This window comes from Pelophylax lessonae (assembly GCF_965119305.1).
Source record: "Pelophylax lessonae genome assembly, chromosome: 3".
Lineage (NCBI taxonomy): Eukaryota > Metazoa > Chordata > Amphibia > Anura > Ranidae > Pelophylax > Pelophylax lessonae.
The window spans coordinates 520915445-520942534 of record NC_138770.1 but is presented as its reverse complement, the minus strand read 5'-3'; the positions used below and the strand labels follow the sequence as shown (position 1 = coordinate 520942534).

The following is a 27090-nucleotide window of genomic DNA, read 5'->3' as shown; positions in this document are numbered from 1 at the left end:
CGGTATTCAATTAGCTCTCACTTACCACCAACATTAGGGGGCACTTCATTATTGATCAATAACCTTTGAGGGGTATTTAACCACTGAATACCAATGTAGCATTACCTCCATGGGGGCCGCTGGTTGATGCTTGTCCCCTGCTGTTGCCCTGACTTTGCAAGCCTCTCAGCCCTTCTGACACTTTAGGTTCAGACACGCTCAGTACAGACAATTACACTTCTTTAACTAATTAGAAGGACACAAATCAATTTTATCACAGCAAATACTGTATTGAAAGACGTTGAATACATTGTTCAGGGTGGCAGATGAATAATTCACAGATCAACCATAAAGAAGCACTTTGATGGTATGACAACAACTGGTTCAATAACACCAAACTAATAATAATGCAATTATGTGATTATGAATCTGAATATACAATATATTGTCAAAAGTATTGGGATGCCTGCCTTTACACGCACGTGAACTTTAATGGCATCCCCGTCTTTGTCTGACGGGTTGAGGTTAGTCAACTTCCTCCACCCCAAACTCGCTCATCTATGTCTTTATGGACCTTGCTTTGTGCACTGGTCCAAATCATTTGGGGAGGGGGTATTATGGCGTAGGGTTGTTTTTCAGGGGTTGGGCTTGGCCCCTTAGTTGTCTGACGGGTTGAGGTTAGTCAACTTCCTCCACCCCAAACTCGCTCATCCATGTCTTTATGGACCCTGCTTTGTGCACTGGTCCAAATCATTTGGGGAGGGGGTATTATGGCGTAGGGTTGTTTTTCAGGGGTTGGGCTTGGCCCCTTAGTTCCAGTGAAGGGAACTCTTAAGATGCCAGCATACCAAGACATTTCAGACAATTTCATGCTCCCAACTTTGTGGGAACAGTTTGGGGATGACCCCTTCCTGTTCCAACATGACTGCGCACCAGTTCACAAAGAAAGGTCCATAAAGAAATTAATGAGCGCGTTTGGGGTGGAGGAAATTGACTGGCCTGCACAGAGTCCTGACCCCAACCTGATAAAACACCTTTGGTATGAATTAGAGCGGAGACTTCGGGTCAGGCCTTCTCGTCCAACATCAGTGCCTGACCTCACAAATGCACTTCTGGAAGAATGGTCAAACATTCCCATAGACACGCTCCTAAACCTTGTGGAAAGCTTTCCCAAAAGAGTTGAAGCTGTTATAACTGCAAAGGGTGGGCCAACTCAATATTGAACCCTACAGACTAAGACTGGGATGCCATTAAAGTTCATGTGTGTGTAAAGGCAGGCGTCGCAATACTTTTGACAATATAGTGTATAGCTGACTATAGATGGAAAGACACAGTATATAGATGTATAATTGAACCAATGCACTTAAATAGGGCACTCAAACGCAACACTGATTTAAGAGGTAGAGACTTAAAAACAGGTCAACTCCCTCTGGACCATTGGAGCACTGAGCAACACAACTGCTTTATAGCAGTGAAAAGATATGGTTCCCCTTAAGCAAATTTACAAACGTTGCTAATAATATAGAGACAGTTCAGGATTAAAATGCAAGGTGGTATCTTCGCTACCATGTTGGGGCCTATGAGTAATAGTGATACTTAAAGGGTTTGAAGTATCTGATAGGGTAATAGATGAGGCAATAATGGTAGCAGTTCCTTTAAAGGGGCAAGATTATGGTGTCTGCATGCAGTATCTCTAAATAGTGGACTGGCAGTTTGAAAGGATATCGGCATCCACCCGCTCACCAGTCCTGGTATAAAGGCAGCCTCCTCGGGAACAGGATATAATGCAAAAGCACTGAAGTCTCGCCGAGATAAGGAACGGATACTTGACTGGCCGGCCAAGTGGTGGATTCAGCGACCAACATCAGGGTCTGCTGTGGCGGTCTCAGGCTGAAGAACGGCTTTTACACTCTGCCTCAGCACCAGCACTGCGGATCTGCCACCTGGAATGTGGCTGCAACTGACTGGACCAAATTAGCACACCGTCACTGTGTGCAGAATGGCATCCAAACCGATCTGTAAGAAGTCCAGGGCCAAGAGCAAGCCCGCTAATTGCAATCAAATATATAGGCTCTCCCACCATTTTCTTTTTTTAGCCCAGCCTTCTGGGATGTGTAGTTCAATCAGCACTCAGAAGCACAGTGTGTGGTGGCAGCAGGACTACAGATCCCAAGATCCTCTGCTGTCTCTCAGGAGATTAGCTCTGCTGACAGGAAGTGATGTAATTATTGGAATACTGGGCACTAGGGAGGGAAAGGCTCAATCCATAGTCCCACTTGTCAGTGCCCTTGGTTTCGATTATAACATAGCTGGCACCTAGCTACACCAATGTAAGGTGACAATGACCACTAATGTAAGAGGGCACTAAACTGACCACTCTGCACAGTGCATATCCCAGACATATATCTGACTGCTGCACTCTGTATGCTACATACTAATGAACACTGCATTCAGTAAACTGAGCTGTATATTACATACTCTTGAGCAAAGTGTTCATTGTCTCAACAGCTGCTGGATGTCAAGTCATTCTCAACTATTCTCCTCACTCAAGCACTAGCTTTATATCTACATTCTGTGTTTAGTAAAGAAAACTGTAAAGGAAGGGCTTTATTTTAAAAAACAATATACTTTTCTGGAGGTTTATGTGTGTCTGAAATTCTCTCTTGTGGCTCAGCAATGAATGCATATTGTGTGGATACAAGGCCTGGACATATACCTATGTGTAGTGTATACTTCGAATAGACTCACATACTATTTAACCATTCCCCTTTAAGCCACACACTGTATTCAATGAAGTGGCCACACATGCATTTGGCATTTTCCTCTTCAAGTTGCCCCTGGCCTTTCACAATTTTAGCAACACCTATACATTTGATTTTTTATTTTATTTTATTTTATGCACTAGTAGTTTTTTGCTTCTGCTACATATTTTTACCTTGTTAGGTATAAAGTGATTGATCTACTTGCCATACCTCCCTTTAATCAATATACAAGGGGCAACTAACAATCTATACTTTGGATACGTAATTGGTGCATTTTCACCAAAAACCTGTACAGTACAGATTGCTTCCAGGTGAGATTAAAACTTCTGAAATGGTGAAGGTATTTGAAAATTGTAAGTAAGTTATCTCTGCACAAATAAAGAATAAGCAAATATGAAAACTATACTCTACACAAGCAAAACAGGCCAAACGTTGACAAGGGGTCATAAGGGTCTGCTAGTGGCAGATTTATGTGGAAATAGAAACATATTCAAACATAGAGAGCAGAAAAACATTTTTTTTTAGGGACTCGTTAAGGACTGGAATAGTACCGCAGCCGCTGGATTGGCATAGGGCCAATATGGTGCCTCTTTTTAAAAAGGGATCAAAGTCTTTGCCAAGTAACTATAGCCCTGTTAGCTAAAGATACTGGAGAGTTTAATAAAAGACCACATAGATGAGTTGTTGCTGGAAATAACATTTTTATTCTTCTGGTCTTGAATAGAGCAGGAAAGGGTTTGAACCCCTGTCAGGTGTCAATGCTGTATGGGCTCACTTAGAGAGATTTGTCTATGCTGTTGATGGAAAATTTCCATCCCCTACTGCCTGGTGAAAAGGTTGTCCTCGGGACAGCAAGAAAGGGATTTTCTCCAATTAAATCTCGGAGAGCACTAAAATCAGACAGGGGTACGAATCCTTCCAAGCTCTATCTATATATACTGTATACAAAGCTCTAGAGTTGTTTTTTATGTTAAAATTTTGTCATATTTAAATTTTGTTTTTTTTAAATGTGTCTACAATCAAACCATGTTTTCTAGTTTTGGATAGAGCAGGCAAGGGTTGGAACCCATGTCAGGTTTAATTGCTGAACAGGGCTCAGTTAGAGAGAGCTGAGGGAAAATTTTCTTCCCTTCCTGTCTGGGGAAAAGGCTGTCTGGGACAGTGAAATGGGGACATCTCTCCAATGGAGTTTTCCACAGCACTAAAACCAGACAGGGGTAATAATCTTTCTCTTCACACTGTATCCATAAAAAAAAAAAAAAAAAAAGAATTGCCCACAGGTTTGCTTTATGTCTCTTTCACATGGGGTGGATCTGTCCGCTGAATCCATGCTGATCAGAGCAGAACTGTCAAATGATGGATTTGTGTCTGCTCTATGGGCTGCTGGGTGTAAGTTGGCTCCACTGTCCATTTACACCCGACTGCCCTCCAATCTGCCTAAACGGAGAAGGATGGATCCCCTTCCATGTATTTTTTTTTTTTTTTTTTAAAGGACCAGATCGGACTGGAGGTAGGCGGGTATAAACAGACACAAGTCCATTTAGCTTCGCTGGTCCATAGGGGTGAATGGATCATCCGATGAGGTCCTCCTGAAAAACTGAGAAGCAGACCTGATCAGAACGGTCATGTGAAAACGACCTGATCAGAACGGTCATAATCAAGTGGGAAAGTCTAATTACTATCTTCATTGATTCAGGTAGAAATTATCTTAGGGGTACAAGTGCACCCAGACTCGAGGCTACATGAGGAAATGAGGATCTTGTGATCTCTGTGTATACTTATTGTGGATACAGAAATTTCTCTCTCTATCTTTAAAGGCCATTGAAATGCCCCCGAGCACAATAATGTAGTGCCAAGATTCCTTGTGTACATGCATAGGGGTGTTTTTCCAACCATCGCTATCATTATACTCACTCTTATTATGACATTACAGCAGTAACAGAGTTTACAAAGCAAAGTTCACCTTTTCTTTTACACTAAAACCCCTAAATAAATGCCATTTAAATAAAATACAAAACCATGTATTTATTTTACATACTATGTTGCCATCTTCTGGACACTAGACAGAAATGCATAGTTTTCTGATATCGTTCTTCTTTTTTAATCCTAAAATATCATAAATGTCAAGGCGGATGAAAAATAAAGGAACTAGCGGTATACGAAGATCATATTTGTTAGTCCACAAGTCAATGCTTCCTAAAGAGGACCTGTCACCTTAGAGTTTACAAGTGTATTAAACTCCCAACATTTTTAGTTTAACACAGTAATTACAATCAAATAAAAATTCCCCAGTAAACTATTTGTTAAAATGTTTATCCCAGCACTTGTAGTTTTCAACTTTCAATGCTGTTGGATCCTGCTCAGTGCTGCTTCCCTAAACTTTTGGTCGTCACTAGAAACAGTAGACAGTGCATTTAGAGCCAGTCTGTTAGCTTGGAGAAGACAGGGGGGAGGAAAATTGAGAAGAGGAGTGCTTTGCTATCCTAGGCTATGGGGCTGTGTGTTTCTATTAATGCACACAGTGTACAGAGACACAACTCTAGCCCCTGCATGCAAGGGTGGCTCAATAGGATGCTAAAAGGGAAAAGAGCACTCCTGAAACCAGAATCCTGGGACAGTGATCAGGGTACCAGGAATGGATACAAAGGCATGGTTTAAAAGATAAAGCAGCTGAATACTCAGTAAGCGATTAAAGGGTTTGTTACCTTAAAAATCCCGTTCCCTTAAAGCATGTTATACAGCACAGTGGTTGTGCTGTGTAATTTGGCCCCCTGTATCACCAGAAATACCTGGCTGATCCTGCCTGGTTATATCCTCCCCCCTGTACACTGACCACGGTTTATTATGGCTGCTAAACCCTGACACCGTGGTCAGTTTACATGCCTCCATCATCCGCAGTTCTCCTCTCTGCTCTCCTTTGTCCTCCTTCCCCCCTCCCTGCCTGTCAGCTCTGTCCACTTCCCGGTCCTCCCCTCCTGCTGCTCTCATATCTATACTATGATCATATAAAAAAACAGAATACATATAAATCAAAAATTATGATAAAATATTCCAGTAGCGCAAAAGGAGATGACAACCTCTCTCCACCTACCAAACAGTAAGTGTGACTATATATATATAAAAATATAAAACAGTCCCAGTGCAAGGGGTCCTGCACATATAAAACCACCAAAGCAGCACAAAGATAAATAAATAAATAACAATAGTCCACAATGATGTATCTTTTGGGAAAATTGTAGGTGCAGATGTATTGGATCACCTCGACCACCACCACTGTGCTCTGAAGGGGGAGAAGCAATGCGCACTCACCAGCTCCACAGGCCCAGTCACTCTCGTAAATGAGCAAACAAGCCAAACATCAACCACATCCACTAAGGACTCCGGGACAGGAACAATGGCATAGGATCGGTCAGGTTCAATAACATGTAGAGGGAAAAATAGAGCTCCACTAGTGTGATAACGTTTTAAACTCACTTTATTCCAGTATATAACAGATATTGCACTCACATGTATTCATTTGAACATCCGCATAAAAATGGAGGTGTGCACCCTTCGGGACCCGTGTCCAGACTCCACGCCGTGGACCGCGCGCCTTCCGGGTGTTCAGACTCCTCGTACACTAGATTGAGGTTATGCCGCCTGGCCACGCCCCAACGCGTTTCGTACTTCCGACTTTCTCACGGGGGCGTGACCACGGCGGTAAGGCAGCAAAAGAAATACCTCCGACTCCCCGCCCCTCCGGGCGGAGTCGTGATGTACGTGATACACCATTGGTCATGCGCTTCCTGTTGCGAGCGGCCTCAAGACTCAGCAGGCGTGGTTGTCAAGCAACCACAACTCCCGTTGGCATCGGCCTCATTACCCTCGCACCCGCTCCCAAATACAGAGATAGATTGTGCTACATAAACTCATACCGCTCAACAGCTACCATACTTTGGGGACTTATTAAAACGGGCAGCTGAGTACAGCATTCAAACAGGAATAAAGCACAACACAATGGGCTATGCTGCAATTAACAACATAAGCATTCCTATTAAAATTAAAGGTAAACTCTACACCATATAGTATAACGCAATAAGATATGCTGCACTTTACAGCATAGGCATTCCTGTTGTCACTAAAAGAAATATATAGGTGCAACAAGCATATAAAGTGCTATTGATACAGCTAACTTATAAAATGCTGGGGGGTATTCAGCCCAAATTCCCGGCAATAATAAACAATAACAGAGCATGAAAGCGATTGAAAATATGAGGTAGCTCAAAAAATTATGAGATACCCTAAAGTACAGTTCAGGAAATTCTACATATAAAATAATCCGCAATGTGACAGACATTCCAGATAACTCAAACATGCACAAAGATAAATAAATACTAAAATACCCGTAAAATATCCAAAAATAGGGATATATAAATATACATCAAATATATTAAAATGCTTTAAAAACTAAAAATATCTTTAAGAGTCACTAATAAAACAATTCAAGTCCAGTTCGATGTTCAAGCCAATTGGGCTAAGGGATTGAGCCAGGAATATCCATTTAGTTTTGCACTTGCACAATTCCCTCACCCAATTGGCCCCTCTCCAAGATGGTGTAACCCGCTCTATACCCCAAAATTGGAGACAACTAGGATCACGTTGGTGGTGTGATCTAAAATGGGCAGGCACACTATGTTCTTTCTTACCTTTGATAATGTTGGTAATGTGTTTGCCTACCCTTATACTTAAAGTGCGTTTAGTGCGACCAATATAAATTAATGTTCAACTGAATACATGTGAGTGCAATATCTGTTATATACTGGAATAAAGTGAGTTTAAAACGTTATCACACTAGTGGAGCTCTATTTTTCCCTCTACATGTTATTGAACCTGACTGATCCTATGCCATTGTTCCTGTCCCGGAGTCCTTAGTGGATGTGGTTGATGTTTGGCTTGTTTGCTCAGTTACGAGAGTGACTGGGCCTGTGGAGCTGGTGAGTGCGCATTGCTTTTCCCCCCTTCAGAGCACAGTGGTGGTGGTCGAGGTGATCCAATACATCTGCACCTACAATTTTCCCAAAAGATACATCAATGTGGACTATTGTTATTTATTTATTTATCTTTGTGCTGCTTTGGTGGTTTTATATGTGCAGGACCCCTTGCACTTGGACTGTTTTATATTTTTATATATATATATAGTCACACTTACTGTTTGGTAGGTGGAGAGAGGTTGTCATCTCCTTTTGCGCTACTGGAATATTTTATCATAATTTTTGATTTATATGTATTCTGTTTTTTTATATATTATTGTCATTAAGTAGCAGCATCTTATACCATGCAGTTTTAGGTATGTGTCCTCACTAAGCGCTTGGTTGCTTACTGTATTTTTGGGTTCCGTGTCTGTGTAAGCAGTTTATATACATATACTATGATCATGCCATCCCCTCTGTTATATAACCCTGTGTCTGTGCTATATAAAAAAAATGCAGATTATACCTTATCTCAGAGCTCGGCTCTCTCTCCCCCCCTCCTCCCCAGCTGACGTCAGTGGGAGCACTCAGCCCCGCCCACTAAAGCTGTCAGCCAGGCAGAGGAGGGGAAAGCTGTAACTAGGTGTTAGCTCCCCTTTTAGAGAAATCCCTCCTGTAGTGCTGTAAAGGATTAGGTTTAGTGTTCACATCAGGCCTGGTCACACTGGTGCAGTTTGGGAACCGCATGCGATTTGAATAGGAATTGCACTGCATTCCTGTTAAAATCACATGCAATTCTGCAGCAGTGTGACTTGAGTCATTCTGCCCAAATCCCAGCGCATCCGCTCTAAAATTGTGCAGGACCCTTTTTTTTACGCACCAGAATCAGATCACATGGCTGTTCACACCCATGTGATATAATTCTGCAAATCACACTGCGTTTTGCGAACCAATTTTGGAGTGTCGTTAACTTAACATACACACCCACAGCGGTTCGCATGAACGGGGTGCGATTTGATGCGGTGTGGAAACCGCACAGAAATGCTGCAAATTACGTATCGCATCAGTGTGAACCAGGGCTAAATACCAGTAGAGGGTGGAGCCCTTGAAAGACAGGACATAGGAGCCAGACACCCCAGAGCCCCTACGATGTAATCTCCTGTAGTATTGATTTAAAAGGGCCCTGTTGCAAGGGCACAAGTCCCAGGCAAGGTGGGTATAAACCTGGGAATGAGTGTGCCATCTGGGAGCAGGTGGGCTGAGCTATAGAAGGGACAAGGGGAGAGAGACTTTTATACTAAAGGAAGTATACTAAAAAAAGCACCTTGACACCCTGAGCCTCTGCTCCTGTGACTAAGTGACAGAAGCTAATGCTGTGTACAGAGAAGTGGTCCCAAATCTGTAATGCCCTTAACCACTTCTGGACCGGAGGATTTTCCCCCTTAATGCCCAGGCCATATTTTGCGATTCGGCACTGCGTTACTTTAACGGACGATTGCGCAGTCATACGATGCTGCACCTAAATAAAATATTTTCCCACAAATAGAGCTTTCTTTTGGTGGTATTTGATCACCTGTGCGATTTTTATTTTTTGCGCTATAAACAAAAAAAAGAGCGACAATTCCGAAAAAAAAACAATATTTTTCAAGTTCTGCTATATAACATTCTCAAAAAAAATTGAAAAATCAAAATGTTTTAACATTTTAGGCCAATTTGTTTTTTGCTACATGTTTTTGGTAAAAAAAAATCGCAATAAGAGTATTTTGATTGGTTTGCGCAAAAGTTATCGCGTCTACTAACTATGGGAAAGATTTATGTCATTTTTATTGTTTTTTTTACTAATAATGATGGCGATCTGCGATTTTTAGCAGGACTGCAACATTGTGGCGGACAGATCGGACCCCTAACTGACATTTTTGACACTTTTGGGTGGACAGGTGACATTACTACAGTAATCAGTGTTAAAAATATGCACTGTTACTGTAATAATGACACTGGCAGGGAAGGGGTTAACATTGTGGGTGATCAATGGGTTAAATGTGAGCCTAGGGGAGTGAGTCTAACTGTGGGGGGCGTGTGAAGGGATCATAGAGACCTTCTGATCCTATATAGAAGCATCACAGGAGCTCTGTGATCATTCCAGGGAGAAGAACGGTCAGCTGTATTTACAACAGCTGACCGTCCTTCTCTCTCAGCGGGGAGCGATCGTGGGAGTCAGGTGGCAATCGGAGCCACCTGACCCGTGCATCGGCGCCCCCTAGCTGCCTGTGCACGACTGACGTAGGTCTACGTCGATTCGTGCAGCAGAGCCACATTGCCGCAGTAAAATTCTGAGAGTGTGATGTCAGATGTCATGGAAATCCTTGTGAAGTTACAGCAAAGTACATGTTACAGTGCCTTGTGAAAGTATTCGGCCCCCTTGAACTTTGTGACCTTTTGCCACATTTCAGGCTTCAAACATAAAGATATAAAACTGTAATGTTTTGTGAAGAATCGACAACAAGTGGGACAATCATGAAGTGGAACGAAATTTATTGGATATTTCAAACTTTTTTAACCACTTGCCTACTAAGCCTATTTTTGACATTTGGTGTTTATAAGATAAAATCAGTTGTTTTTGCTAGAAAACTACTTAGAACCCCCAATTATTATATATTTTTTTTAGCAGAGACCCTAGAGAATAAAATGGAGATTATTGTAATATTTTTTATCACACCGTATTTGCGCAGCGGTCTTCCAAACGCAATTTTTTTGGAAAAAAAACACTTTTTTGAATTAAAAAATAAGAATCCAGTAAAGTTAGCCCAATTTTTTTCCATAATGTGAAAGATAATGTTACGCCGAGTAAATAGATACCCAACATGTCATGCTTCAAAATTGCGCACTCTCACGGAATGGCGACGAACTTTGGTACTTAAAAATCCCCATAGGCGACACTTTCTACAGGTTGCCATCTTAGAATTACAGAGGAGTTCTAGGGCTCAAATTATTGCTCTCGCTCTAACGATCGCGGCGATACCTCACATGTGTGGTTTGAACACCGTTTACATATGTGGGCGGGGTTTCCGTGTGCGTTCGCTTCTGCGCACGAGCTAACGGGGACAGGACGCTTTAATTTTTATTTTTTTTTTACTATTTATTTTATTTATTATTTTTTATTTTTACACCGTTTTTAAAAAAAAAAATTGATAATTTTTATTTCTAATACAAGGAATGTAAACATTCCTTGTATTAGAAATAGGTACGACAGGACCTCTTTTTTGTGAGATCTGGGGTCAAAAAGTCCTCAGATCTCACAAGTACACTAATAAAGTTGAAAAAAAAAAAAAAAATAACTAAAAAAAAAAAAAGGGACCTTTAAGCCGGTTGCTCGGCAACGACGTTTGCCGTCGCTCCGGTCCTTCAAGACAAAAGAGTCGAGTGAGGGCAAGCTTGCCCTCACTCGACATCCTGTCTGTGAGGATCCGGGACCCCATCGTTTTCCCCGCTGCCGGTGGGTCCGGCAAGCGGGGAAAAGGACAGGGACGCAGCGGGAGGGGGGGGGCACCCCTTCCGCCATCCCGGAGGGTGATCTCGCGGCGAATCCGCTGCTGGGACCACCCTTATCGGAAAGCCCATCGCCTGCAGTTTAAAAAAATACCAGGGTTATGGCAGCTATCTGCTGCCATAACACCGGTATTTAGCTTTAAACTCAGGACGTATATGTACTATGGGCCCGTATTGAGGTGGTTAACAAATAAAAAACTGAAAAATTGGGCGTGCAAAATTATTCAGCCCCCTTAAGTTAATACTTTGTAGCGCCACCTTTTGCTGCGATTACAGCTGTAAGTCGCTTGGGGTATGTCTCTATCAGTTTTGCACATCGAGAGACTGAAATTTTTGCCCATTCCTCCTTGCAAAACAGCTCGAGCTCAGTGAGGTTGGATGAAGAGCATTTGTGAACAGCAGTTTTCAGTTCTTTCCACAGATTCTTGATTGGATTCAGGTCTGGACTTTGACTTGGCCATTCTAACACCTGGATATGTTTATTTGTGAAACATTCCATTGTAGATTTTGCTTTATGTTTTGGATCATTGTCTTGTTGGAAGACAAATCTCCATCCCAGTCTCAGGTCTTTTGCAGATTCCATCAGGTTTTCTTCCAGAATCTATCCAAATCCGACTTTAAACTTCTCCACAACAGTATCTCGGACCTGTCTGGTGTGTTCCTTGTTCTTCAAGATGCTCTCTGCGCTTTAAACGGACCTCTGAGCCTATCACAGTGCAGGTGCATTTATACGGAGACTTGATTACACACAGGTGGATTCTATTTATCATCATTAGTCATTTAGGTCAACATTGGATCATTCAGAGATCCTCACTGAACTTCTGGAGAGAGTTTGCTGCACTGAAAGTAAAGGGGCTGAATAATTTTGCACGCCCAATTTTTCAGTTTTTTATTTGTTAACAAAGTTTGAAATATCCAATAAATTTCGTTCCACTTCATGATTGTGTCCCACTTGTTGTTGATTCTTCACAAAAAATTACAGTTTTATATCTTTATGTTTGAAGCCTGAAATGTGGCAAAAGGTCGCAAAGTTCAAGGGGGCCGAATACTTTTCCAAGGCACTGTATATGTGTACATTCCTTTCTTCTCAAATATTAGGGCCTCAGGCCAGGGAAGTCCTAAGTGGGCTTATGGCCAGGAGAATGACACAATATGGTGGAACGTAATCCAAATAGCTGCCTTATCCAAGAAGAAGTGGGGAAGGGACTTGTACATTTTGGAGCCAACACCGGGCCAAGCCTAGTCCCCTTCCACCTTTCTAAGAGTAACCCTGTCACTTCCCAACAGAAGAGTTACCAGCAAAGTAGACTGTAAATCTTACCCTCTCCTGCTGCCTGCACCATTGAATGCTGCTCTAATAAGAAGAAATTCCCTCACAAAGTCTGTTCAGAAACAAACACTTCCAAAAATGTCCATTTCCTTTGCCCCCACAGTGCTCAATAGCTCCTGCCTATGTCTTCTGATTAAGTGGTTGTCTGGATGAACCACTGAGTGTGCTGTGGGGGACCCAGGAGATCCAGTGCTTTCAGAAGTGTCGTTTTTATACAGTCTTTATGAGACAATTTCTCCTCCTCAGAGCAGGGTTTAGCAATGCCACAAGCAGGAGAGGTAGGTCTTTAAAGTTTTCCTTGCAGATAACTCTTCTGTTGAGATGTTTATTTAAGCAACATCTGTATAAAACAGTGAGATTAAAGTTGTTCAGGTTTGGTAACAGTGACATCACCCCACCTTACCCCCAAAATTAAAATAGTGAAAAACACTTGTTTAAAAGGGCTATGAAAAAAAGCCAAGCACTTATGAAGTTAGATTGTGATTGAATTAGGCATTCTCAGAACCTACAGGTGCATCTTGCAAAATTAGAATGTAATCAAAAAGTTAATTTATTTAAGTCATTTAATTAAAAAAGGGAAACTCATATTATATATGGATGCATTATACACAGAGTGATATATTTCATGCATTTATTATTTTAATTTTTATGGCTTACAGCCAATAAAAACCCATAAATTCAGTATCTCAGAAAATAAGAATATTACATAAGACCAATAAAAAAAAAAAAAAGTTTTTTAATACAGAAATGTTGGCTTACTGAAAAGTATGTCCATGTACAGTATAGTATGTACTCATACATGGGGCTCCTTTTGCATGAATTACTGCATCAATGTGGTGTGGCATGGAGGTGATCAGCCTATGGCATTGTTGAGGGGTTATTAAAGCCCAGGTTGCTTTGATAGTGGCCTTCAGCTCGTCTGCATTGTTGGGTCGGGTGTCTCTCATCTTTCTCTTGACAATACCCCACAGATTCCCTATGGGCTTTAGATCAGGCGAGTTTGCTGACCAATCAAGCACAGTGATACCATGAACCTTAAACCAGCTATTGGGACTTTTGGCAGTGTGGGCAGGCACCACGCCCTGCCGGAAAAGGAAATCAGCAGCTCCATAAAGCTGGTCAGCAGAGGAAAGCATGAAGTGCTCCAGAATTTCCTGGTAGAGGGCTGCACTGACTTTGGACTTGATAAAACACAGTGGACCAACAACAGCAGATGACATCACTGACTGTGGAAACTTCACACTGGACCTCATGCAACTTGGAGTCTGTGCCTCTCCAATCTTCCCCCAGACTTTGGGACCTCATTTCCAAATGAAACGCAAAATTTTCCACAGTCCCTATTGATTTGGGGAGCCATGTCATCGGGTGTTGGTCCACTGTGTTTTATTAAGTCCAAAGTCAGTGCAGCCCTCTACCAGGAAATTCTAGAGCACTTCATGCTTCCCTCTGCTGACCAGCTTCATGGAGATGCTGATTTAATTTTCCAGCAGGACTTGGCACCTGCCCACACTGCAAAAAGTACCAATACCTGGTTTAATGATCATGGTATCACTGTGCTTGATTGGCCAGGAAACTCGCCTGACCTAAACCCCATAGAGGATCTGTGGGGTATTGTCAAGAGGAAGATGAGAGACACCATACCCAACAATGTAGATGAGCTGAAGGCTGCTATCAAAGCAACCTGGGCTTCCATTACACCTCAGTAGTGCCACAGGCTGATCCCCTCCATGCAATGTCACATTGATGTAGTAATTCATGCAAAAGGAGCCCTGACCAAGTATTGAGTACATACTTTACTGTACATGGACATACTTTTCAGTAAGCCAACATTTCTTTTTTTATTGGTCTTATGTAATATTCAAATTTTCTGAGATACTGGATTTTGGATTTTCACTAGCTGTAAGGCATAATCTCCAACATTAAAATAAAGAAACACTTGAAATATATCATTCTGAGTGTAACGCATCTTAATAAAATAAATTATTTTCACTTTTTTAATTGAATTCCTGAAATACATTAACTTTTTGATGATATTCTAATTTTATGAGATGCATCATTATTTGTTCTACGAGTTTTAGGGGCAGTACAGTCTAAAAATATTCACTGCCCCGAAACTAGCATTTGTTGTTTTTCTACTCCATATACTAAAGAAAAACCAGTCTGCATAGCAGGCATGGCTACAAACAAGTACAGTAGAATCAGCATATGGCAAATCAAGTAGTGTACATAAGAATATTATTAGAATGTTATTCAAGTCAGAATTCAGTTCTTTAGGTTAGAGAAATCTTCTACATTACAGTTTGCATAGCCAAAACACGTTTGTTACAAAGTGTTTCTCTTAGTTACCCTCCAGCTATAGGAGAGAACACAAGAATTTCAGCAATGAGACCCGAGCTGTTTGGTGAACCAAACAGTACACATAGATAACCTCAGTTATGATTGTGTTTTTCCAAAAAATCATTTAGAATTTTTTTATCTAGTCATTTTTTGGTTACTGAGGACTCCAACGCTGATGAAAAAGCTGAACTTCAAGTATAGATTTTATTGCATAGTTACCATAGTTATCAATCCACTGAATGCAAAGCATTTTCTTTTTGGAAAAGTGGAGACCATGATGTCACCACCCCACCTCTTCACCTTGTGCAGTCAGAGAGCACCTTACATTCACTGAGATAAAATGCATGGAGTACTGTGAATGATGCCCAGGCTGAGTGAGCAACCCCCCCATGGTTATTATGCAACAGGGTAGCCACTTGACATGTGACCTGAAAGTAAGTGGTGGCCACTGAAGTAACGATGACTCTTACAGTGATTTTCTACTTCCGCAGAGGTCCCATAGGTATGGCATATGCATATTTTCATTAAAATTAAACAATGCAATAAAAACCATACCTGGTGTTCAGTTTTAATTTAAGTTAATCTACACGCAATACCAACATTTACCTCCATTCGTACTTTCCCCCTCTAGAGCATTTCCCAGTTATATTATTTTCTTTTACCCTGTCCTTGTAGCGGGAAACAACATTTAGTACACTCTGTATCATCTTCAGGGCCAGCTGCTTGGAAGATACTGTAGATCAGCAAGTTGTCCAATACAAGGTTTTTTGTCAGCGGGAATGCGAGGGGAACACAGTTCCCGCACCTCCAGCATTGACTGTATTTATTGGCAAGGGGTGTTGGGGTGTGCTGCAGGGTCTTTTGATAATGGCTGCTGGGGGATCTATTTTTGCATGGGGGTGCTGTTGTTGCTGGCGGGGGGAACTATTGTTGCTGGAGTGGGTTTTATTTTGCTGCAGGGGGGTCGATATTACTGGAAGAATTCTACTGTTGAGGGAGGGGTCTATTGTTGCTGGCTGCTGGAGAGCGTGTTGATACTGGCTGTGAGGAGATCTGTTGTTGCTATATTGTTGCTGGGGGATATATTGTCACTGCGGGGAGGGGGTAATTTGTTTCTGGTGGTTCATTGTTGTTGGGGGGGATCTATTATTGCTAGAGGGGGCTCTATTGTTGCTGGCTGCAGGGGATCTAATTTACTGCTTTTCTTGTTATCATTAACATATTCCATACAAATAACTTATCACACAATGATATTTGGTTCTGTATTCTCTAAAAGGGCAGTAATGAGAGGTGGGTAGGGGGTGGAACCATGGAACTGTGCTCAGAGGTAGGTAGGGGCAGAGAAAAGAGGTCAGAAATGGGGATGTCCTGCACTTATTCTCTAAGGAAAAAATGCCCTGGCCCTATGTTAGTTACTGTTGATAAAGATGCCTTCAGAACCATATCTCCCAAAAACTCTTTCCTTACACACAGTGTACGGGAAAGCTCTTGGGAGTCAAGGAAGTAGCACTGATTTGCTGGAAAAGAAAACAATATATGCATGCATTTACTCTGACTGCACTGGCACTACTGGCTAACAAACATTTAACATTCAAACTCCATTGATTGTGTTTTGAGATCCAAGGCAGCTACTGGGATGAATGTAAACAAAGACAGGCTATGTGAGGGGGCACTGTAGTCCAGCAGGGGAGAACTCGGGGAAAGGTGACAACGCTGATTGGAAATTCATTGCAGCAGAAGCAGCATCGTCAGCTCACTATAAGAAATTAGGAGTTCATTGGATTTCTGGGAGGATCAACAGGTATACTTTGGTGCCTGCAGCATTTGTAAAGGGATAAAACATGGGGAAATGTGCATGTATTTCATAGATGTACTGTATATATTTTAATTTTATTTTGCCCAGACATACATTTTAGTATGCCAAGAGAAAGGTTGTGAACTTCCATCCATTTGAACAAAAAAACACTTCTGGAGGTGTATACAGTAAATTACTAGTTATTGGGAAAAAAAGATTAAAATCTAGTATTCAAAAAAAAAGAAAATCTACTGAAAACCTAATTATTTATTATAGATACATTTACAAATAATAAGGTCACTTTCCAAAGCATGAAACTTTTCTGAGCTCCATTAGTCAGTTGGGGTAGACCAGTTGAGGTAGTTAAGAAGTTTCTAAATTACTATGAATCTACTGTGTAAAATCTGGTTTAAAATTTACTATAATTTTGATTTTATAAATCAAGAAAAGAGCCTAATTCAATTTAAAAAACATGGATTAATACATTGGCAAGGGATTCAAAATTTCTCCTTCACAATGCTAATAGGGCCCATTAACACTAATGTCTTGTGCTAGGTGAGTTACCTTGTGGTGCCATCCATTGTGAATGGCACTACAAGTCATTGTACAGAAGAGTCCAATAAACTGCAGCACATTAGAACACATATACCATGTATTGTGTTGAGCTGTATTTTTATCCATTGTGGTGCATTTACTGTGAATGCGCTGCCTTAACCACTTAAGCCCCGGAAGATTTTACCCCCTTCCTGACCAGGGTTTTTTTTGCGATTTTTTACTGCGTGACTTTAACGGACAATTGCGCAGTCCTGCGATGCTGTACCTAAACGAATTTCACGTCCTTTTTTTCCCACAAACAGAGCTTTCTTTTGGTGGTATTTGATCACCTGTGCGATTTTTTGATCATGCGCTATAAACAAAAAAATAGCGTAATTTTTGCAAAAATAACAATATTTTTCACTTTTTTTTATATGAAATTCCCCCCCCCCCCCAAAAAATGTAAAAATCAAAATTTTTTAACATTTTCGGCCAAATTGTTTTATGCTACATATGTTTGATAAAAAAAATCGCAAAAAGCGTATTTTGATTGGTTTGCGCAAAAGTTATCGCGTTTACTAACAAAGGGAAAGATTTTTGTCATTTTTGGTGGGTTTTTTTTAACGAGTAATGGCGGCAATCTGCGATTTTTTTTGCGGTACTGTGACATTGCGGCGGACAGATCGGACCCTTGACTGACATTTTTGACACTTTTGGGGGTACCAGTGACATTACTGCAGTAATCAGTGCTATATATATGCACTGTTACTGCAAAAATGACACTGGCAGGGAAGGGGTTAAATGTATTGGACAGGGAGGGGTTAAGTGTGTCCTAGGGGCGTGCTTCTAACTGTAGTGGGACATGGCTATTGGTGTAAAAACAAAGATCAACGGTTCTACATAGTAGAACCGTCTGATCTTCATTTTTACACAGGGGAGAATGACAGGCGGCTTGTTTACATAAGCCCCTCTGCCTTTCTCCCACTGTACCGACGATCGTAGTGTGACTGGCGGACATCGGGTCCTCCCTGAACGAGCCAAGGCGGGCGCGCGCCCACTATTGGCTCCAATACCAGTGACAGGCGAGTGACGTAGATCTACGTCACTCTGCCTGGCCGGGGCTGACTGCCGCAGTAAATATACTGTGCGCAGTCGGCAACCGGTTAATGCAATGTACATTAAGGCATGCCTTCACACTCAATAATGCACGTTGCAATGAAATGCATACGTGTAAATGGGCACACAAAGAAAAAGCAACCTGCATTTCCTCAATTTTGACTAGAGGATTCAATATCGTTCTCAGATTAAAGTTTAATAGTTACCTATATGATGAACCCTAGGATTCCTCCAGAGCTTGCTAGGGTTCCGTTGAGCAATGAGCAATTTCTGGCTCTTAGATTCCTTAGAAAGGCTGATCTAGAGCCATATTAAATATTTGGAAAAAAACAGTAACCTATTAAGCTAAATCCTATTTTCTCTCTCAAAAAAGAAAAAGTGATAGAGTTAAGGTGCCCCTAGAGATCAAAAAAAAAAAAAAAAAATTGCCAGCTACTCCTAAAAAAAATAATTGCCAGCTCCTCCCAGCTCCACCATGCTTGAAAAAGAACTCTCCTTTCTTTGCCTGAGTACAGATTCAAAAGCCCTGCTTAAAGCGGAGTTCCACTCAAAAGTGGAACTCTGCTGATCTGCTTCCTCCCCCCTCCGGTGCTGCATTTGGCACCTTTCAGGCGGCAGAGGGGAACTGGTACCTGTTTTTGACAGGTACCCTTCCTCACCTCTTGGGAGACAGGCCGCGGCGCTGTCCCTCGGAAGTTCGGCCCCCTCCTTTTTCCTCCGCCACTGGGCCAATTACAAAGCTCACTGTGCTTTGCGCATGCGCAGTAGGGAACCAGCAGTGAAGCTGAAAGGCTTCACTGCCAGGTTCCCTTACCCTGGATAGCGGCGGCGGCACCCGAGAGCCGATACGTAAATCGGCTTCGGGTGCCGACATCGCAAGCTCCCTGGACAGGAAAGTTCTACTATTTAAAAGTCAGCAGCTATAGTATTTGTAGCTGCTAATTTTTCATTTTTTTAAGGGGGGCAGAACTCCACTTTAACTACAAAAAAGTAAGTTCAAGGATTATTAAATTCCATAATAAAAATGTAAGTTCTGATGTCAGTTTAAAGTTAGATTCCAGGCAAAGAGCTAAACTAACAGTAGGAATACATACTGTATACTTTCTCTAAACCGTTCTACATTTACAAAATCACAATTTTTTTCAATCTACTTTCTCTCTCTCTTCTGCCAGCAAGCTCCTAGTGTTAAATTAACTGCAATGGGTATATCCCTGCTATGTAGGACATCTCCTGTAGGTAATATACAATGTATTTAAGGACATGCTGATGCCACTGCAGCCTATTTCCATCTTTTGATCCCGGCCAAGTAGGGTGAGGAGAAAAAAGTGGTCCTGCAGAAGAAACTTTTAGAAAATGTAGTTCTGACATTATCTGTAAATCATTTGCTCTGTTAAATAATTGCCAGAGATGTGCCTGGAAAGGCTCAAACCCAGTTTGGCCGAACCCTGAGTAAAAATATAACATTCATTTTCTGCCGCGGAAACATACATAACAAAGGGGTGGAGATGTTGGTTACATCATTGACCTCATTTAGCCACTTGGACTGGTGGCCTGAAATCATGTGACAGGTTCTCATGGGTTCAGCCTGAACCTTATCTCACCTCTAGTTAGAATATGTCAGGATTTACAAAAACTTTAGTCTTTGGCCTTTTTTTTACATTTTCATGTAACCTTAAAGTAGAATTCCAGCCTCACCTGCTTTTATCCCATCTGCTTCTGCCACTGATGCTTGATACAAACTTCTCCAGCATCTCTACCTCTCCCCTATCCTCCCAACATAACCTTTTTTGTAGCTGTTGGGGGATGGGCAAAGGGAAAAACTATAGAGCAGGGGTCACTAGAGTGCCTATTACAATGCCTTGCCTGCCTATGTTCCACCCACTTCCCTAACGGCACTGGCAAGAGGAGGTTAGTGTGTAAAAGAAGTCGGCCTCACACCTGCATTCTTCCTCCTCCTGTTGATACTCTGCTGCAGGTATGAAAAACCTCTGCATTGCTAACGTTGCAGGGTTTGGGGCTTAGCTGTGGTCTGTATATGGAGGGTTTGGGGCTTATCTGAGGTCTGATGTGAAGGGTTTGGGGCTGATCTGAGGCCTGAATATGGGGGGTTTGAGGTCGATCTAAAGTCTAAATATAGAAGGTTTGAGGCTGTTCTGAGGTCTGATGTGAAGGGTTTGTGGCTGATCTGAGGCCTGAATATGGGGGATTTGGGGCTGATCTAAGGTCTGAATATGGAAGGTTTGAGACTGATCTGAGGTCTGATGTGAAGGGTTTGGGGCTGATCTGAGGCCTGAATATGGGGGATTTGGGGCTGATCTAAGGTCTGAATATGGAAGGTTTGAGACTGATCTGAGGTCTGATGTGAAGGGTTTGGGGCTGATCTGAGGCCTGAATATGGGGGATTTGGGGCTGATCTAAGGTCTGAATATGGAAGGATTGAGACTGATCTGAGGTCTGATGTGAAGGGTTTGGGGCTGATCTGAGGCCTGAATATGGGAGATTTGGGGCTGATCTAAGGTCTGAATATGGAAGGTTTGAGACTGATCTGAGGTCTGATGTGAAGGGTTTGGGGCTGATCTGAGGCCTGAATATGGGGGATTTGGGGCTGATCTAAGGTCTGAATATGGAAGGTTTGAGACTGATCTGAGGTCTGATGTGAAGGGTTTGGGGCTGATCTGAGGCCTGAATATGGGGGATTTGGGGCTGATCTAGGGTCTGAATATGGAAGGTTTGAGACTGATCTGAGGTTTGAATGCGAAGGGTTTGGGGCTGATCTGAGGCCTGAATATGGGGGATTTGGGGCTGATCTAAGGTCTGAATATGCAAGGTTTGAGACTGATCTGAGGTCTGAATGCGAAGGGTTTGGGGCTGATCTGAGGCCTGAATATGGGGGATTTGGGGCTGATCTGAGGTCTGAATATGGAAGGTTTGAGACTGATCTGAGGTCTGAATGCGAAGGGTTTGGGGCTAATCTGAGCTCTGAATGTGCATTCATTTGGGCTGGTCTGAGGTCTGACAGTACAGGAATCGGGGCTGATCAGATGATGCAGGAATTCAGGCTAAAATTGGGGTTGATCTGAGCTCTGAAGGTGTATGATTTGGGGCTAGTAAATGTTAACTCTAAATATGAACATGTTTTGTATGTGCACCAGTTAAAGTGGTTCTAAATGTTGGAATAAAAAGAAAAAAATAAACAAACATGTTATACTTACCTGCTCTTACTTGCTCTGTGCAATAAATCCTCATCTTTTTGGGTCCCCCGTCGGTGGTCCTGGCTCCTCCGCCCTGCCGAGTGTCTCCAATAGCAAAACGCCATTCACACATGGAGCACTGCTTGGCCCCGCCCCCTGCTCTCTCCTCATTGGCTCACTGGCTGTGACTAACAGCAGCTGGAGCCAAGACAGAGACCCAGGAGAGCCATTGCTCTCCTGCACATCGCTGGATCAAGATGGGGCTCAGGTAAGCATAAGGGGGGACTGGGTGGAAGCTGCACCCAGAAGGCTTTTTACCTAATGCAAAAAAATACTTTAAGGTAAAAAACATTCTGCCTTTAATCCTGCTTTTGATGTAAAAATAATTTATAAGTGCAACTTGCCATTGGCATTACAAATTAGTGCACAAATGGAAAAAACTATACAATTACAGTAAACTTCTGTTCACTGGCACCCTGGTAGTCTACTGTTTGTAAAATTGACACTTAATGTGAAAAAGGTTGCTGATCCTTTCTGTAGAGTGTCACAGCTTTGAGACTGCTGGAGCTGCTGACTTCACATCCAATAGGACTGCACCCAGCAGCAGTCTCAGGGCTTTTGGATGTCTACACAAGGAAGGCTTCTAGAAGTAAAAAACACACATAAAATAGGGTAAATGCACATAGAATCTTTTGAAAAGATTTTTGGTTGAAATGTATTGTCTGGCAACCGGACCTCATTGAAACTTGCGTTTACTTACAATTTTTTTGCTTTCCACCATTTTCTGTAAATCATGTATTCTCTCCAAAATTGCTTCTTCTTTGGGCTTCACAGTAATAGAAGAATCGCTGAGAGCTGCTGCAACCTCATCCATGAATAAGTCCAGTAGATTCTGGGCAGCCTTTGCCTCCCCAATGCTGCTTTTCAGAGACATGTCTAGCTCAGTGGAACTTTTCTTCACCTGGTTCAGCTCTTGCTTGCAGGCCTCCCAGGCTCTCTGTGATGCCTTCAGCCTGCCCTGCAGCATTTCAATCTCACTTTCCAAAGCTTGCTTGGCATCACTGACACTTTCCAAATTCTGAAGTGAAATTTAAATGAAATGTTTAGAGCTCCACATCAACAAATACACTACATATTAGTGATTGTATTTAAAGTGTTACTAAACTCAGGACCCTATATTCACTATATCTGGTCTCCCACAGTACACAGAACCAGTGGCGTCACTAGGGATAGTGTCACCCGGTGCGGTAACTCACGGTGTCACTCCAACCCCTTTTAATAATGTTTTTGTTTATGGCACTGATGGCACTGTGATTGCACTGTGATGGCACTGTATTGACACCGATGGCACTGAGATTGCACTGATGGGGCACTGTATTGACACTGATGACACTGTGTTTGCACTGATGGGGCACTGTATTGACACTGATGGCACTAATGGGGCACTGTGATGGCACTGTATTGACACTGATGGGACACTGTGATATCAATGATGGCACTGTGATAACACTGGTGGCACTGTGTTTGCACTGATGTGGCACTGTATTGACACTGATGACACTGTATTGGCACTGATCGGTCGGTCAAGTGGGAGGGACTTGCCTTGAGCTGAGTAAACAACATACATAGAGAGCAACCAATTAAGCCATGCCAGTCACTCACATTCACTAGGAAAATAGTACTCGTGTGCTGGCAAAGTGGTGCCTGAGCAGTCATGAGCAGGTAGGTACTTGTGCTGTGCGTGTGCGTCTCGTCTGTGATGACTGCCGGAAAACCTTCTCCGCTCTGCTCCTTAACCCATGCGCCACTCTGGCTCTGCCCCACAAGCCATGCCCACCCCACACCACTCCAAACCTTTGCCGCTTGTCTCGTTTGCCTGCTCCCAGGACCCCAACAATGTACAGTACACAGGAGGAGCCGAGCCAAGGAGGTGGGGTCAGGTAACACACCCACCATCTTTCCGTGACAAACACTGCTGGAGGAGGCTGCTGGTCTGAATAGATTATAACACACTGCAATTTCGGTGGCCGCGAGACATAGAGGCAGCGGGCGGCGGGGCCACAGACCGGGAGCTTGGGCTCACGTCTCAGGCACAGTGGTGTCACCCTCCCCCGATGGACACCCTGGTGTGGTCCGCCACCCCCCCCGCACCCCCCTTGTGACGCCCCTGCACAGAACATGGAAATGTAATTATTTTAGTTAATCTTAACTGCTAAATACCTTTTCCCATCAGCAGTATATATCAGTCTTCTGACTTCTATCAGCGTCCAGCCGAGTACTGGTTGAAGTTTGTAAGAGTAGTTTTAATTATCCTCTGAATGTCCTATGAGGCTGCATGATCCCTGATCCTCTGTCTGGATAGTGCTGATTGGCCCTTTGCTGATCACATGCACCCTCCCAAAAATAACAAAAAAAAAACTCTCTAGCAATACACTCCAAACTGAGCACGTGCAGAGTGCCTCCAAGGGCTCTGTGTTGTCAGCAGATTTATTGGGGACAGTAAAAGAAGAGAAGGATCAGGGAAGACAGGATCAAACAGTCTCTTTACATGATGTGGAGTATAACAAGCATGCTTTACTGCATATACAGACTGATTTTACTGTTGTGGGCATAGTAACACTTTAAAGGCCAGTTGAGCTTTTATTGTTTGGTGTTTAAATGATCACTTTTCCATGAATTAGAGAGAACAAGTCATCAGTGGGTAGTTTTTATGATCTGGGCCTCAACTCCTGAATTTTTTTTAAATCTTGTGGATTACTTTATTTTTTTATTATTTTTATTTTAAATGCCGCAGAAGTATCAGCCTGAGTGTCAGGTTATAAGGCATTTCTATCTCCAGCCTAATATCAGTGCTCAGACCGTAGTATAACAAAGATCTTGTTCATGTTACAAGAAAGAAAACATCCCTCCAGCAGTTCGTTCAGTGTCAGTTAGCAGCCCTGATACTAAGCTGATATTTGTACTCTGAATGTAGGAAAATAGAATCAAATAGCAACAAACACACAAGTATAACTGAAATGTAAGATTATGCTATTATTAAAACTGAAGAATCAAAATTCAGATTTTTGTAATTGCCTTTTTTTGACTGGTCCTCATAATCTTACAAAAAGGGGAAACTGCATATACTAAATAGCCCACATGTAAATCTATATAGCTAATAAATGATTTCTATCATATTATGGTCCCCTTGTAAGAAGTAGACAGTAAGTATTCAAAGGCAAGAAGAATGAAAGACACATATTAAAGTATTACTAAACCCACAACAGTAAAATCAGTCTGTATATGCAGTAAAGCATGCTTGTTATACTTCACTGTGGAATCTAAGGGGTTATTCCTCCACATTGCGTAAAAAGACTATTTGATCCTGTCTTCCCTGATCCTGCCCTTCTTCCACAGTCCCCAATCCATCTCCTGATAGAACAAAGTCTTGAAGGCACTCTGCACATACTCAATTTGGTGGGTATGGTAAATAGATTTTTTTCTTTGTAAGGTGCATGTGAACAACACAGGGCCAATCAGCACTGTACAGACAGAGGGTCAGGGGTCCTGCAGTTTCATAGTACATTCAGAGTAGAATGAAAACTCCTCCTACAAACTTTAACTAGACATTGACAGAAGTCACAAGACTGCTATATACTGCTGATGAGAAAAGGTATTTAGCCATTTATATTTACTAAAATAATTGCATTTCCATGTTCTGTGTACTGTGGGAGACCAGATATTGTGAATGCAGAGTCCTGGGTTTAATAACACTTTAAACAGGGGTAGCAACCATGGCACTCCAGCTGTTGTAGAACTGCAAGTCTCATGAGGCACTGCAAGACTCTGACAGCCACAGGCATGCCTCCCCAAGGCAGAGGCAATATGGGATTTGTAGTTTCAGCATAGCTGGAGTGCCAAGGTTGCCTGCCTCTGCTTTAAATTATAAAAATATATAATATAAAAATATATATTATGAAAAAAAAAATAAAATATATATATATATATATATATATATATATATATATATATATATATATATATATACATATACATATACACAGTGCTTTGCGAAAGTATTCGGTCCCCTTGAACTTTTCGACCTTTTGCCACATTTCAGGCTTCAAACATAAAGATATAAAACTGTAATTTTTTGTGAAGAATCGACCACAAGTGGGACACAATCATGAAGTGGAACAAAATTTATTGGATATTTCAAGTTTTTTTAACAAATAAAAAACTGAAAAATTGGGCGTGCAAAATTATTCAGCCCCCTTAAGTTAATACTTTGTAGCGCCACCTTTTGCTGTGATTACAGCTGTAAGTCGCTTGGGGTATGTCTCTATCAGTTTTGCACATCGAGAGACTGAAATTTTTGCCCATTCCTCCTTGCAAAACAGCTCGAGCTCAGTGAGGTTGGATGGAGAGCGTTTGTGAACAGCAGTCTTCAGTTCTTTCCACAGATTCTCGATTGGATTCAGGTCTGGACTTTGACTTGGCCATTCTAACACCTGGGTATGTTTATTTGTGAATCATTCCATTGTAGATTTAGCTTTATGTTTTGGATCATTGTCTTGTTGGAAGACAAATCTCCGTCCCAGTCTCAGGTCTTTTGCAGACTCCATCAGGTTTTCTTCCAGAATGGTCCTGTATTTGGCTCCATCCATCTTCCCATCAATTTTAACCATCTTCCTTGCCCCTGCTGAAGAAAAGCAGGCCCAAACCATGATGCTGCCACCACCAAGTTTGACAGTGGGGATGGTGTGTTCAGGGTGATGAGCTGTGTTGCTTTTAAGCCAAACATAACGTTTTGCATTGTTGCCAAAAAGTTTGATTTTGGTTTCACCTTCTTCCACATGTTTGGTGTGTCTCCCAGGTGGCTTGTGGCAAACTTTAAAAGACACTTTTTATGGATATCTTTAAGAAATGGCTTTCTTCTTGCCACTCTTCCATAAAGGCCAGATTTGTGCAGTATACGTCTGATTGTTGTCCTATGGACAGAGTCTCCCACCTCAGCTGTAGATCTTTGCAGTTCATCCAGAGTGATCATGGGCCTCTTGGCTGCATCTCTGATCAGTCTTCTCCTTGTATGAGCTGAAAGTTTAGAGGGACGGCCAGGTCTTCATAGATTTGCAGTGGTCTGATACTCCTTCCATTTCAATATTATCGCTTTGCACAGTGCTCCTTGGGATGTTTAAAGCTTGGGAAATCTTTTTGTATCCAAATCCAGCTTTAAACTTCTCCACAACAGTATCTCGGACCTGCCTGGTGTGTTCCTTGTTCTTCATGATGCTCTCTGCGCTTTAAACGGACCTCTGAGACTATCACAGTGCAGGTGCATTTATACGGAGACTTGATTACACACAGGTGGATTCTATTTACCATCGTTAATCATTTAGGTCAACATTGGATCATTCAGAGATCCTCACTGAACTTCTGGAGAGAGTTTGCTGCACTGAAAGTAAAGGGGCTGAATAATTTTGCACGCCCAATTTTTCAGTTTTTTATTTGTTAACAAAGTTTGAAATATCCAATATATTTTGTTCCACTTCATGATTGTGTCCCACTTGTT

General features: G+C 42.1%; 1 protein-coding gene across 2 annotated transcripts in view; it reads right to left on the bottom strand.

Moving 5' to 3' along the window:
• CCDC170 (coiled-coil domain containing 170) overlaps nt 1-27090 on the bottom strand; it is a 149090-nt gene that overhangs the window by 48269 nt on the left and 73731 nt on the right. For both annotated transcript variants that reach the window (XM_082250149.1, XM_082250150.1), the window contains one exon: nt 22300-22617. In XM_082250149.1, the coding sequence (XP_082106275.1) occupies nt 22300-22617 (318 nt within the window). The remainder of the gene's footprint in view (nt 1-22299; nt 22618-27090) is intronic.